Raw genomic sequence first — 13,145 nt, 5'->3', positions numbered from 1 at the left:
AGAGGGGAGAGAGAAGGAGAAAGAGAGAAGGAGAAGGAGAAAGAGAGAAGGAGAAGGAGAAGGAGAGAAGGAGAAGGAGGAGGAGGAAGAGAGAGAGAGAGAGAGAGAGAGAGAGAGAGAGAGAGAGAGAGAGAGAGAGAGAGAGAGAGAGAAAAACAATTATGATTCAGGATCATAATTCACCTTCCTGATAAAAAGTAGCAATGACTGAAGAGCTAAAAAGTGATGAGGGAATGGCATTGCACAGATTTTTGAGATGCCAGCATATAGGGTACCAATTAGTACTTTGGCATTTAATTATCTAAAAATATCTACAGGCATAATAGGCATTGCATGGAATTCAGTGACCTATCCAGCATATAGGGTCAGATTTTGCTCTAAAAAATAACAGTGGGCCCAACAGCGCTCACCATTATTTCAGTGCAAATGGTAGAGGAGCTTCCGTGACTGCACATGCGCAGTTAAGCCCGGAAATCCAGAAGTTCCTCTAACAGATGCCCTGCTCCTCCAGAAGCTTCACAGGAAGGAGATCTCACCCGCTGACTCAACGTTGAAATGACTGCCACAGCGTGAAGTTCCTCTTTTGCCCTGATGGAAACGAAGTAGTCTCACCAGAAAAAGGTACGTCAAGTTTTTTTTTGAAGTGTAACCAAAATTTTAATGTGTGGTAAATCTTAATGACTGCCAAACAACCTCTCTGGCACTGAAAATTTAATTTTACATGTGTAGAATCTCATTCCTTCACATTTTAATTGTTGTTGGACATTTTTTTTTTACTTTTTCTTTGCCTTTTAATTCAATATTTCTTACCCTCTCTTTATTTTGCTTTCTGTAACTGATTTTACATTGAATTCACTATTCTAACTTACATTTCCTGGTTCTGTGTCTGCATTGCTTATTAACTTGCTCCAATCTGATTGGTTAAGGGAATACACAGCACTTTGCCCCATTCACACAGGTCCCAGATGCCAAGGAGGGGGCGCCATGCTGGATTGAGGACCCGATAAGAGGAACTTGTAGTGCAAAATCTCATGAAAAGTCTATGGGCGAGTCCAAGTCTAACGAGCAGCGGGTGCCGTTCATTCGCCGCTCAGAGCAAAATCCGGCCCAATATACAGATGAGTAATGTTTTCACAAATGCTTTAGTGGTGGGGTCAGACATGCAATGTTGCTAACAGTACATCAGTTAATTTCACCTGGCCTTGCAAGTTGCATTATACTGGGTACTGGGCCATTTTCATGATATCATTTTTAATTATCCATAACTTGATTCTTTATGGATAAATTGCAACTTACTCTAATTTTTGGCACCACTCTTCGAATTGTCTCTGAAGTATTCTGTCGCATCAGGTTTGGTAGATTAACAACAACACTGGTTCGCTGCACATCTTGACCAGAACTGCAAACAAAACAATTGCACTTACTCCTTCAAACATCAGGCAGATAACTCAATAGCTGATTTTGTGTGCGTGTGCTCCACGCTCGTGTGCATATGCGAGAGAAAATAAATTAGTCCAAACATAAATAGACATCATGTAACATTGCATACATTGAAGAATAAATCAAATAGTAAGATAATGTGGTAGTTCAGTTTAACTTTGTATAAGTACTGTACTTCAAAGTGAATTTCTAAAACTATGGATTAATTTGAGAGTACATTTTGTCATCTTGTATGAACTAGAAATGTGATTTTAATGCTACAGTTACATATTGAATCACCTCAAGATGTTAATTCACCTTCATATTTCATTAACTAACAAAATAAATACAGGTATCCTTAAATTGAGAAGGATCAGAGTAAATTGCCACATGATCATATTATCATAATCATAGCAACGTAGTATGGTACAGCATAGGAGGCCACCTGCCTGTGCTGGCTCTTTGAAAGAGCTATCAAATTAGTCCCACTCCCTTGCTCTTTCTCCATAGCCCTGCAAATTTTTTCCCTTCAAGTATTTATCTAATTCCCTTTTGAACGTTACTATTGAATCCGCTTCCACCACCATTTCGGGCAGTGCATTCCAGATCACAACAACTCACTGTGTAAAAAATGTTTCCTCATGTCACCTCTGGGTCTTTTGCCAATCACCTTAAATCTGTGTCCTCTGGTTACCGACATCTGCCACAGGAAACAGTTTCTCCTTATTTACTCTATCAAAACCGTTCAGAATTTTGAACTCCTCTATCAAATCTCCTCTTAACCTTCTCTGCTCTAAGGAGAACAACCTCAGCTTCTCCAGTCTCTCCACATAATTGAAATCCCTCATCCCTGGTACCATTCTAACAAATCTCTCTGTACCCTATATAAGGCCTTGACATCCTTCCTAAAGCGTGGCACCCAGAATTGAACACAATTCTCTAGCTGCGACCTAGTCAGTGTTTTATAAATGTTTAGTATAACTTCCTTGCTTTTGTACTCTATGCCTCTATTAATAAAGCCCAGGATCCCATATGCTTTAACAGCCTTCTCAACTTGTCCTGCCACTTTCAAAGATTTGAGTACATGCACCCCCAGGTCTCTCTGTTCCTGTACTCCCTTTAAAATTGTACCATTTAGTTTATATTGCCTCTCCTCATTCTTCCTACCAAAATGTATCACTTCACACTTCTCTGCATTAAATTTCAACTGCAAGGTGTCTGCCCATTTCACTAGTCTGTCTATGTCTTCCTGAAGTCTGTTAATATCCTCCACATTGTTTACTACATTTCCGAGTTTCGTGTCATCAGCAAACTTTGAAATTATACCCTGTATACCCAAGTCCACGTCATTAATATATATCAAAAAGAGCAGTGGTTCTAATACTGACCCCTGGGGAACATCACTGTATACTTCCCTCCAGTCTAAAAAACAACTGTTCACCACTACTCTCTGCTTCTGTCCCTTAGCCAATTTTGAATCCACGCTGCCACTATCCCTTTAATTCCATGGGCTTTAATTTTGCTAAGAAGTCTATTAAGTTTTTTTTTATTCGTTCATGGGATGTGGGCATCGCTGGCAAGGCCAGCATTTATTGCCCATCTCTAATTGCCCTTGAGAAGGTGGTCATGAGCCGCCTTCTTGAACTGCTACAGTCCGTGTGGTGAAGGTTCTCCCACAGTGCTGTTAGGTAGGGAGTTCCGGGATTTTAACCCAGTGACGATGAAGGAACGGCGATATATTTCCAAGTCGGGATGGTGTGTGACTTGGAGGGGAACGCGCAGGTGGTATTGTTCCCATGTGCCTGCTGCCCTTGTCCTTCTAAGCGGTAGAGGTCGCGAGTTTGGGAGATGCTGTCGAAGAAACCTTGGCGTGTTGCTGCAGTGCATCCTGTAGATGGTACATACTGCAGCCGCGGTGTGCTGGTGATGATGGGAGTGAATGTTTAGGGTGGTGGATGGGGTGCCAATCAAGTGGGCTGCTTTGTTCTGGATGGTGTCGAGCTTCTTGAGTGTTGTTGGAGCTGCATTTATCCAGGCAAGTGGAGAGTATTCCATCACACTCCTGACTTGTGCCTTGTAGATGGTGGAAAGGCACTGGGGAATCAGGGAGTGAGTCACTCGCTGCAGAATACCCAGCCTCTGACCTGCTCTTGTAGCCACAGTATTTATGTGGCTGGTCCAGTTAAGTTTCTGGTCAATGGCGACCCCCAGAATGTTGACGGTGGGAGATCCGGCGATGGTAGTGGGAATGTGGTACCTTTTGAAAGTCCATATACACATCAACCGCACTACCCTCATCAACCCTCTCCGTTACATCAAAGAACCCAACCAAGTTAGTCAAACACAATTTTCCTTTAACAAACCTGTGCTGACTTTCATTTATTAGCCCATATTTTGCCAAGCGGCAATTAATTTTGTTCCGGATTATTGTCTCTAAAAGTTTTGCCACCACCGACATTAGGCTGACTGACCTGTAATTGCCGGGTTTATCCCTCGCCCCTTTTTTGAACAGGGGTGTAACATTTGCAATCTCCCAGTCCTCCAGGATTGGAAGATTGGAAGATTGAGGCCAGAGTCTCTTCAATTTCCACCCTTACATCCTTCAGTAATCCAGGATGCATCCCATCTGGATTGGGTGACTTTTCTACTTTTGAGTTCTGGCAACTTTTTAAGTATCTCCTCATCTATTTTTAACATCTCCAATATCGCTACTACCTCCTCCTTTGCTGCTACATTGGCAGCATCCTCTTCTCTAGTGAGGACTGATGTGAAGTATTCATTTATTACCTTAGCCATTCCCTCTGCCTCCACAAAAAGATCTCTTTTTTTTTTGTCCCTAATCGGCCTCACCCTTCCTTTGACTACCTTTTTACTATTTATATGTTTATAAAAGATTTTTGGGTTCCCACTTATGATAGCTGCTGATCTATTCTCATACTCTCTCTTTGCCCCTCATTTCCTTTTTTAGATCTCCTCCCTACTTTCGGTAATCAGCTTGGTTCTCTACTACATTATGAATCTTACACTTATCATAAGCCTACTTTTTCTGTTTCATTTTAATCTCTATATCTTTAGTCATCCACGGAGCTCTAGCTTTAGATGCCCTTCCTTTCCCCCTCATGGGAATGTGTCTACTCTGTACCTGAACCATCTTCTCCTTGAAGGCTTCTCATTGTTCAATTACTGTTTTGCCTAACAATTTCTGATTCCAATCCACCTGGACAAGATCCTTTTTTAACTCACTGAAATTAGACCTCCTCCAGTTAAGTATTTTTACACTTGATTGTTCCTGGTCTTCTTCCATAACTATTCTAAACCTGATATTATGGTCACTGATCCCCAAATGCTCCCCCACTGAAACATGTTCCACTTCATTTCCCAGAACTAGATCCAGTACTACTTCCTTCCTCATTGGGCTGGCAACACGCTGATCAAGAAAGTTCTCTTGTACTCATTTCAGGAATCCCTCCCCCATTTTGCCCTTTACACTGTTACTATGTTGGGATAATTGAAGTCCCCCATTATCACTACTCTATAGTCCTTGCATCTTTCTGTAATTTGTCTGCATATTTGCTCCTCTAGCTCCTTCCCACTATTTGGTGGTCTAGTGTACACCCAGTAGCATAATAGCTCCTCTATTGTTCCTTAATTCTAACCAAATAGATTCTGCCTTTGACCCCTCAACTACATCATCCCTTTCCAGTGCCACAATAGTTTATTTGATGAATACTGCCATCCCCCCTCCTTTCTTTCCTGAATACCTTGTAGCCAGGAATACTAAGTTCCCAATCCTCCCTTTCTTTGAGCCAGGTCAGTGTTATTGCCACTATATCATAGTCCCATCTGGCAACTCGTGCCTGCAGCTCACCAATCTTGATGTTCTTGATTGAAACTTCACTCGTGAAATAAAGAGTAATTGTCACTGAATCACAAAACAATATCTACTGAAGGGGATCATAAAGCACAAAAACAAAGTAATCTGACATTAGATTAGTCCTGTAGTTTACAGAAAGCTTTCCAACATCATTGATTTCAAACAACAGTGAAATGTCGATGTTTTTAACTAATGACATTAACTGCAGCTATTTGGATTTTGCAGATGTCTTCATTGAAGTTGTGCTGCCTATCATTAAACCTGACGGGATCATGCCCTTCAAATCTGCCGTCATCGCCCCCCCCCCCCTCAAAAAACACACCTTGACCCCTCTGTCCTTGCAAACTACCACCCCATCTCCAACCTCCCTTTCCTCTCCAAAGTCTTTGAACATGTTGTCGCCTCCCAAATCCATGCCCATCTTTCCCACAACGCCATTGGAATCCCTCCAATCAGGTTTCTGCCCCTGCCGCAGTACTGAAACGGCCCATATCAAAGTCACAAATGACATCCTATGTGACTGATCATGGTAAACTATCCCTCCTCATCTTTCTCAACCTGTCTGCAACCTTTGACACGGTTGACCACACCATCCTCCTCCAACGCCTCTCTTCCGTCGTCCAGCTGGGTGGGACTGTGCTCGCCTGGTTCCATTCTTATCTATCCAGTCGTAGCCAGAGAATCACTTGCAATGGCTTCTCTTCCTGCTCTGTTACCTCTGGAGTCACGCAAGGATCAATCATTGGCTCCCTCCTATTTCTCATCTACATGCTGCCCCTCAGCGACATCATCCGAAAGCACAAAGTCAGATTTCACATGTACGCTGATATCACCCAGCTCTACCTCACCACCATCTCTTTCGACCTCTCTACTGTCTCTCATTTGTCATACTGCTTGTCTGACATCCAGTACTGGATGAGCAAAAATTTCCTCCAATTAAATATTGGGAAGACCGAAGCCATTGTCTTTGGTCCCCACCACAAACTCCATTCCCTAACCACCGACTCCATCCCTCTCCTTGGCCATTGTCTGAGGCTGAACCAGACTGTTCGCAACCTTAGGGTCCTATTTGACTCTGAGAAGAGCTTCCGACCACATATCCGCTCCATCACCAAGACCGCCTACTTGCACCGCCGCAACATCATCCGTCATCGCCCCTGCTTCAGCTCATCTGCTGCTGAAACCCTCAGCCATGCCTTTGTTGCCTCTAGACTCGACTATTCCAATGCTCTTCTGGCCAGCCTCCCATCTTCCACTCTCCATAAACTTGAGCTCATCCAAAACTCTGCTGCCCATATCCTAACTCACACCAAGTCCTTTTCTCCCATCACCCCTGTGCTTGCTGACCTACATACGGCAACGTCTTGATTTTAAAATTCTCATTCTGATTTTCAAATCCCTCCATGGCCTTGCCCCTTCCTATCTCTAACCTCCTCCAGCCCTACAACCCTCCTAGGTCTCTGCGCTCCTCCAATGCATCCCTGATTTTAATCACTCCACCATTGGCAGACATGCCTTCAGCTGCCTAGGCCCTAAGCTCTGGAATTCCCTCCCTAAACCTCTCTGCCTCTCTATCTCTCTATCTCTCGCTTCTCTTTTAAGACGCTCCTTAAAACCTACCTCTTCAACCTAATGCCTCCTTACATGGCTCAGTGTCAAATTTTGTTTGCTAATGCTCCTGTGAAAAGCCTTGGGACATTTTACTATGTTGAAGGCACTATATAAATGCAATTTGTTGTTGTTGTCATTGTTGGTCTACCTAAAAAAATTGTTTTAAATAAATTTCTATATTAAAAACAATTTAAGTCATCAACAATTTCATTTAACAAGCATATTATACTAATGAGAACATTAACTTTCAGTGCTCTCTAGCAATTCTACGAAAAGTATACTGCAAATCTTTAACATCTGAAATGAAAACAAATGCTGGAAATACATGTGCTGATGGCTGCACTAGCTATTGAACTGCTTAAAAGAAAAACTACCTGTTAAACAACACATCATTGAGCTACTGGCAACTTTAATAATGCGTAATCTCATTGAAGTGTCAAGACAATTAATGAGTTTCAGCACCCAATACTTAGTATTAATTGTTTTATACACTATTTCCTCCTGTGGCAACCAGAGTCTGTCAGTGATTAAAATGAGAAGTTCTGGACATAGGCCCAATTTACTAGACCACAAACTAAACAGCTGAGTTTCTGTTTGTTGGTCTCAGAATACAGAACTTACATTATTGTTGAAATTACATACTTTCCACCATTTGCCTAATCAAAATCTCAGTAAGTTGGACCAGTGACCAATTGCTGGAGGGCTAGGGCGAGAGAAAAGGGTCTTTCAGCAATCCAAAATTAGCTTTAAATGTGAGAAAAGAAGAAAAAAATATATATAATTCTGCTTCTTGAATACTTATACAGTACTAAATGTTGCCGGACACCAGGATTATCATCGTTTATCCAATCAGAGAAGGACAACTCAAACTAAGGAAGGTGGTTTCAAGAAAGACCATCAGATCATAATAAGGCAAAACTGTCGGTTTCAAAGTGTTTTTGAGCTCCTGTAGTTGTAGTTGGAGACCCCAGAACTAATTGGCTTCTAGTGAACTTTGTTTTCAATGGCATGTTTATGGTTTCAGTCTACTTGAGAAAGATAAAACAAAATGCAGCAATTATATGCATTGTCATAATTGGAATCAACTTATATTTACCTTCCTGTGCTGCATAAAAGTGCTATCATCAGTTCTTTTTAACAGCAGCGCTGATAGACTGATACTGGGCAAGCAATAAATAAGTAAAATTGGCTTCCACCATTAGAGCTTCCCCCATCTAAGTATTAACCCTTAAAGCACAATGGGTAAATGACTGGCTTCCTGGCCAATATGTGTGTGTCTCATTCTGAAGTACAATTCTATACTTCCAGTATCTCATCTAAGTGGCCATTCTTCATGTGTGAGCCTGAATAGTTGTTAGACTATGTGAGATGTATGGCAGCTGAGCCTGATACTGTCTCCAATCAATGTTTATACATATGCCGTTTCCAGCAGGGATCAATGGATAGAAATCATTAACACAAACTCTGGCCGATTTTTCTCCTCCTAGCCCAGGAACACCTAGGTTAGTTGCAGCATTTCATTATTGCCACAGCAACACAAACAAAGACTTTCCTGATTTGTATGGTTCAATACCATACCAACTGGGGCATTCATCCACTGAACCATTAAAGGAACTCAAAGTTCACCTGATGTTGTATCTCTACAAAGGAATTCAAAGCAGCTGCTCAGAGCTTAGCGTTAAAATGAGTAGTTACTTGCCTAGCTTACCGTTAAAATGAGTAGATACTTGCCTAGACAGTTCTGGGAACGTACAATAGCAACATCATACACATACATCGGGTTTTCCTTCCTGCTAGAGCTTGCTAGTGATGTAATCGACAGGGAGTATCCCAACATGTTCAGAAAATAGTAGGCATAAAGATATCGGAACAGCCAGACAACTGAAGTAGAGTCATGGGACCCCTAGATATCATGCTATAAACTGGGTTTTGTGCCTTACAATACAAATTGTTGAATCTAAATAAAGGAAATTACGAAATTACAAAAGTATGAGGTGCGAGTTGGCTATGATAGATTGGGGAACTTTACTAAAAGGGATGATGGTGGATAGGCAACGGCTAATATTTAAAGAACGTGTGCAGGAATTACAACAATTATTCATTCCTGTCTGGTGCAAAAATAAAACAGGAAAGGTGGCTCAACCGTGGCTTACAAAAGAAATTAGGGGTAGTATGAGATCCAAAGAGGAGACATATAAAATTGCCAGAAAAAGCAGCAAGCCTGAGGATTGGAAGCAGTTTAGAATTCAGCAAAGGAGGTCAAAGAGATTGATTAAGAGAGGAAAAATATAGAGTATGAGAGTAAACTAGCAGGGAACATAAAAACTGACTGTAAAAGCTTCTAGAAATATGTCAAGAGAAAAAGATTAGTGAAGACAAATGTAGGTCCCTTACAGTCAGAAATGGGGGAAATTATAATGGGGAACAAAGAAATGACAGAACAATTAAACACATACTTTGGTTCTGTCTTCACAATGGAAGACACATATAACCTCCCAGAAATGTTAGGGAACCAAGGGTCTAGTGAGAGGGAGGAACGGAAGGAAACCAGTATTAGTAAGAAAATAGTGCTAGAGAAATTAATGGGGCTAAAGGCTGACAAATCCCCAGGGCCTGATAACCTACATCCCAGAGTACTAAAGGAAGTGGCCCTGGAAATAGTGGATGCATTGGTGATCATCTTACAAAAATTCTATAGACTCTGGAACAGTTCCTACAGGTTGGAGGGTGGCAAATGTAACCCCACTATTTAAAAAGAGGGAGAAAAAAAACAGGGAATTACAGACCAGTTAGCCTAACATCAGTAGTGGGGAAAATGCTACAGTCTATTATAAAAGATGTGATAACAGAACACTTGGAGGGCATTAACGGGATTGAACAAAGTCAGCATGGGTTTATGAAAGGGAAATCATGCTTAACAAATCTACTGGAGTTTTTTTGAGGATGTAACTAGTAGAATAGATAGGGGAGAACCAGAGGATGTGGTGTATTTGGATTTTCAGAAGGCTTTTGATAAGGTCCCACACAAGAGGTTAGTGTGCAAAATTAAAGTACATGGGATTGGGGGGAATTTACTGGCATGGATTGAGAATTGGTTGACAGACAGGAAACAGAGAGTAGGAATAAACGGGTCTTTTTCCGGGTGGCAGGCAGTGACTAGTGGGGTACCGCAGGGATCAGTGCTTGGGCCCCAGCTATTCACAATATATATCAATGATTTGGATGAGGGATCTAAATGTAACATTTCCAAGTTTGCAGACGACACAAAACTGGGGTGGAATGTGAGCTGTGAGGAGGATGCAAAGAGGCTCCAATGTGATTTAGACAAGTTGGGTGAGTGGGCAAGAACATGGCAATGCAGTATAACGTGGATGAATGTGAAGTTATCCAATTTGGTTGTAAAAACAGAAAGGCAGATTATCTGAATGGTGATAGATTGGGAAAAAGGAAGGTGCAATGAGACCTGCGTGTCCTTGTACACCAGTCGCTGAAAGCGAGCATTCAGGAGCAGCAAGCAGTTAGGAAGGCGAATGGTATGTTGGGCTTCATTGCAAGAGGATTTGAGTACAGGAGCAGGGTCTTGGTGAGACCACATCTGGAGTATTGTGTGCAGTTTTGGTCTCCTTATCTGAGGAAGGATGTCCTTGCCATGGAGGGAGTGCAACAAAGGTTTACCAGACGGATTTCTGGGATAGCAGGACTGACGTATAAGGAGAGATTGGGTCGACTAGCCCTATATTCACTAGAGTTTAGAAGAATGAGAGGTGATCTCATCGAAACATATAAAATTCTAACAGGAATAGACAGACTAGATGCAGGGAGGATGTTCCCGATGGCTGAGGAGTCCAGAACCAGGGGTCAGAGTCTCAGGATACGGGGTATGCCATTTAGAACAGAGATGAGGAGAAATTTCTTCATTCATTCAGAGGGTGGTGAACCTGTGGCATTCTCTACCACAGAAGGCAATGGAGGCCAAGTCATTAGATGTATTCAAGAAGGAGATAGATATATTTCTTAATGCTAAAGGGATCAAGGGATATGGGGAAAAAGCAGGAACATGGTACTGAGTTAGACGATCAGCCATGATCGTTTTGAATGGCGGAGCAGGCCCGAAGGGCCAAATGGCCTACTCTTGCTCCTATTTTCTATGTTTGACTTCACCAACAAAAAGAATAAAATGACTGGTCACTGCGGTGCACTTCTGAACAAAACTAAAGTCTGCACCAACATAAATGTGACATCTGAGAATGTATGGGAATTGTCATCAAATGGAAGCCTACAGCATTAAATGTCACACTAAGCTATTGTTTGAACTTTCATGGGCAATGTACTATGGACCTCTACATGTACTTTCAATTCAAACTCAATTTAAGTTGGTCCAAAAAGAATATGATACATACTGCCTTGTGCAATTTCCTCCGCTGTCTTTGGCTCCCGCAACAAACTTCACTGCCTCATCACTGATTCCATCCCCTCCCTAGACATTCATAGTATCCTAGTAGGTACAGCACAGGAGGAGGCCATTCGGCTCATCGTGCCTGTACAGGCTGAACCAAACTGTTTGCAATCTCGGTTGTCTGGGTGCCCGAGTCGACCCTAAGCTGAGCATCTGACCATCTGACCATATACACTCTCCATCGTAAAGATTGCATACTTTCACCTCCGCAACATTTCCAGCCTCCACCCCTCCCTTAGCTCATCTGCTGTTGCAACCCTCATCCATGCGTTTGCCACCTCCAGACTCGACTATTCCAATGTTCTCCTGGGCAGCCTCCCATTCTCCACATTCTGTACACTTCAGCTCATCTAAACCCCTGCTTCCTGTATCCTATCTTGCATCAGGTCCCACTCACCTATTATCCCTGTCCTTATTGACCTACGCTAGCTCCCAGTCTCCCAACACCTCCAATTTAAAATTCTCTCCTCCAGCCCTACAACCCCCACCCCACAACCTCACTCGTCCTCTGACTCCGGTCTTCTGTATACCCCCTTCCCTTTGCCCCATCATCGGCGGCCATGCCTTCAGCTGTCTGGGCACCACACTCTGAAATTCCCTCCCTAAACCCCGCCTCCCCTCCACCTTCCTCTCCTCTTTAAAACCCACTTCTGACAAAAGCTTTTGGTCATTCCTTCTATTATCTACCTATTTGGCTTAGTGTCTATTTTTGTCTGTTTACATATCTGTGAAGCTCATTAGGACATTTTTCTACATTAAAGGCGCAATATAAATGCAAGTTGTTATTGCTCTTGTTGAGCACTTCATCCAAAATAACCGGAATTGAGCCCTGCAGCGACAGCAATTAATGTGTAAAACACAACACAGAGAGAAAGTTCAGTGTTGTAAATGGAGCAATTTGTTAGCTTTGAAGTTGCTGAAGCAATTAAAAAAAAATCAGTACACTGCTTAGCTGTGTCTTCATCAGTTGCAACTAAGTCATCTCTTGAAAAAGTTCAAAGCTTTACTTTTATTAAAAGCACAGCAGACCACAAGTTGCTGCATTATAAGCAGGAGTAAAACCATTTTTTTATAATACTAATGCATAGTTTTCAATGCAGACTTCACTTAAACTGTGCATAGAGCAAGTGTTGCCAAATAGAGTGCCAGCATGATAATGTTGTAGGCAGGCACTGCAAAATTAACTAACACTGTTGCAGCTAATCATTGCACAAGATGATGATATTTCAGGAAATGGTCATCGTTTCAGAAACAAAACTGCTGTGGTTGCCAAAGGAAATTTCAAACTCAAAACAACAGTGACAGCTACTACAAGCACAACAAAATAAAACAAATAGCTACTATAGGCCATTAAAAACGTTTAAGGTGATAACAGGGCCACATTCTCAGCAATTACATTAGCAATATACCAAAAATGTGGCCAATATATACACACACATTGTTGCAGGCCTTTTTATTAAATTTGTTCTCGGGATGTGGGAAATAGCTGAAATCTTGCTAATGTGTTGTAGGAGCCAAAATTTTGATCAGCTGGAGACTAGTCGGGCAGGGCTTTCTCAGTGAATGGGTGGGGTTTGGGGAAAATTCTTGCTCTGCGCAGGGAGATGGATGTCCAATTCGTCTGCTCAGTAACAGATTTCTCCTGCTGGCTTGCAGGATACAAGGATTGTTGGTACCATGATTTTCACCTTCAAGGCTCAGGATTCCTGTGTGTTCAATGAGGGGCTGTCAGATAACATTACATCTATCCCCATCATAATCAATTGGTCTGTTTGTACTGCCACC

General features: G+C 42.1%; 1 protein-coding gene across 1 annotated transcript in view; it reads right to left on the bottom strand.

Moving 5' to 3' along the window:
* The window catches only part of ppp4r4 (protein phosphatase 4, regulatory subunit 4), a 160,323-nt gene that overhangs the window by 80,992 nt on the left and 66,186 nt on the right, over nucleotides 1-13,145 (bottom strand). The window contains exon 3 of the mRNA XM_067991953.1: nucleotides 1,297-1,399. Coding sequence (XP_067848054.1) covers nucleotides 1,297-1,399 — 103 coding nt within the window. The remainder of the gene's footprint in view (nucleotides 1-1,296; nucleotides 1,400-13,145) is intronic.

Source organism: Heptranchias perlo, chromosome 10, assembly GCF_035084215.1.
Source record: "Heptranchias perlo isolate sHepPer1 chromosome 10, sHepPer1.hap1, whole genome shotgun sequence".
Taxonomy (NCBI): Eukaryota; Metazoa; Chordata; class Chondrichthyes; order Hexanchiformes; family Hexanchidae; genus Heptranchias; species Heptranchias perlo.
The sequence above is the reverse complement of the archived record's forward strand: the minus strand, read 5'-3'. Positions and strand labels throughout refer to the sequence as shown.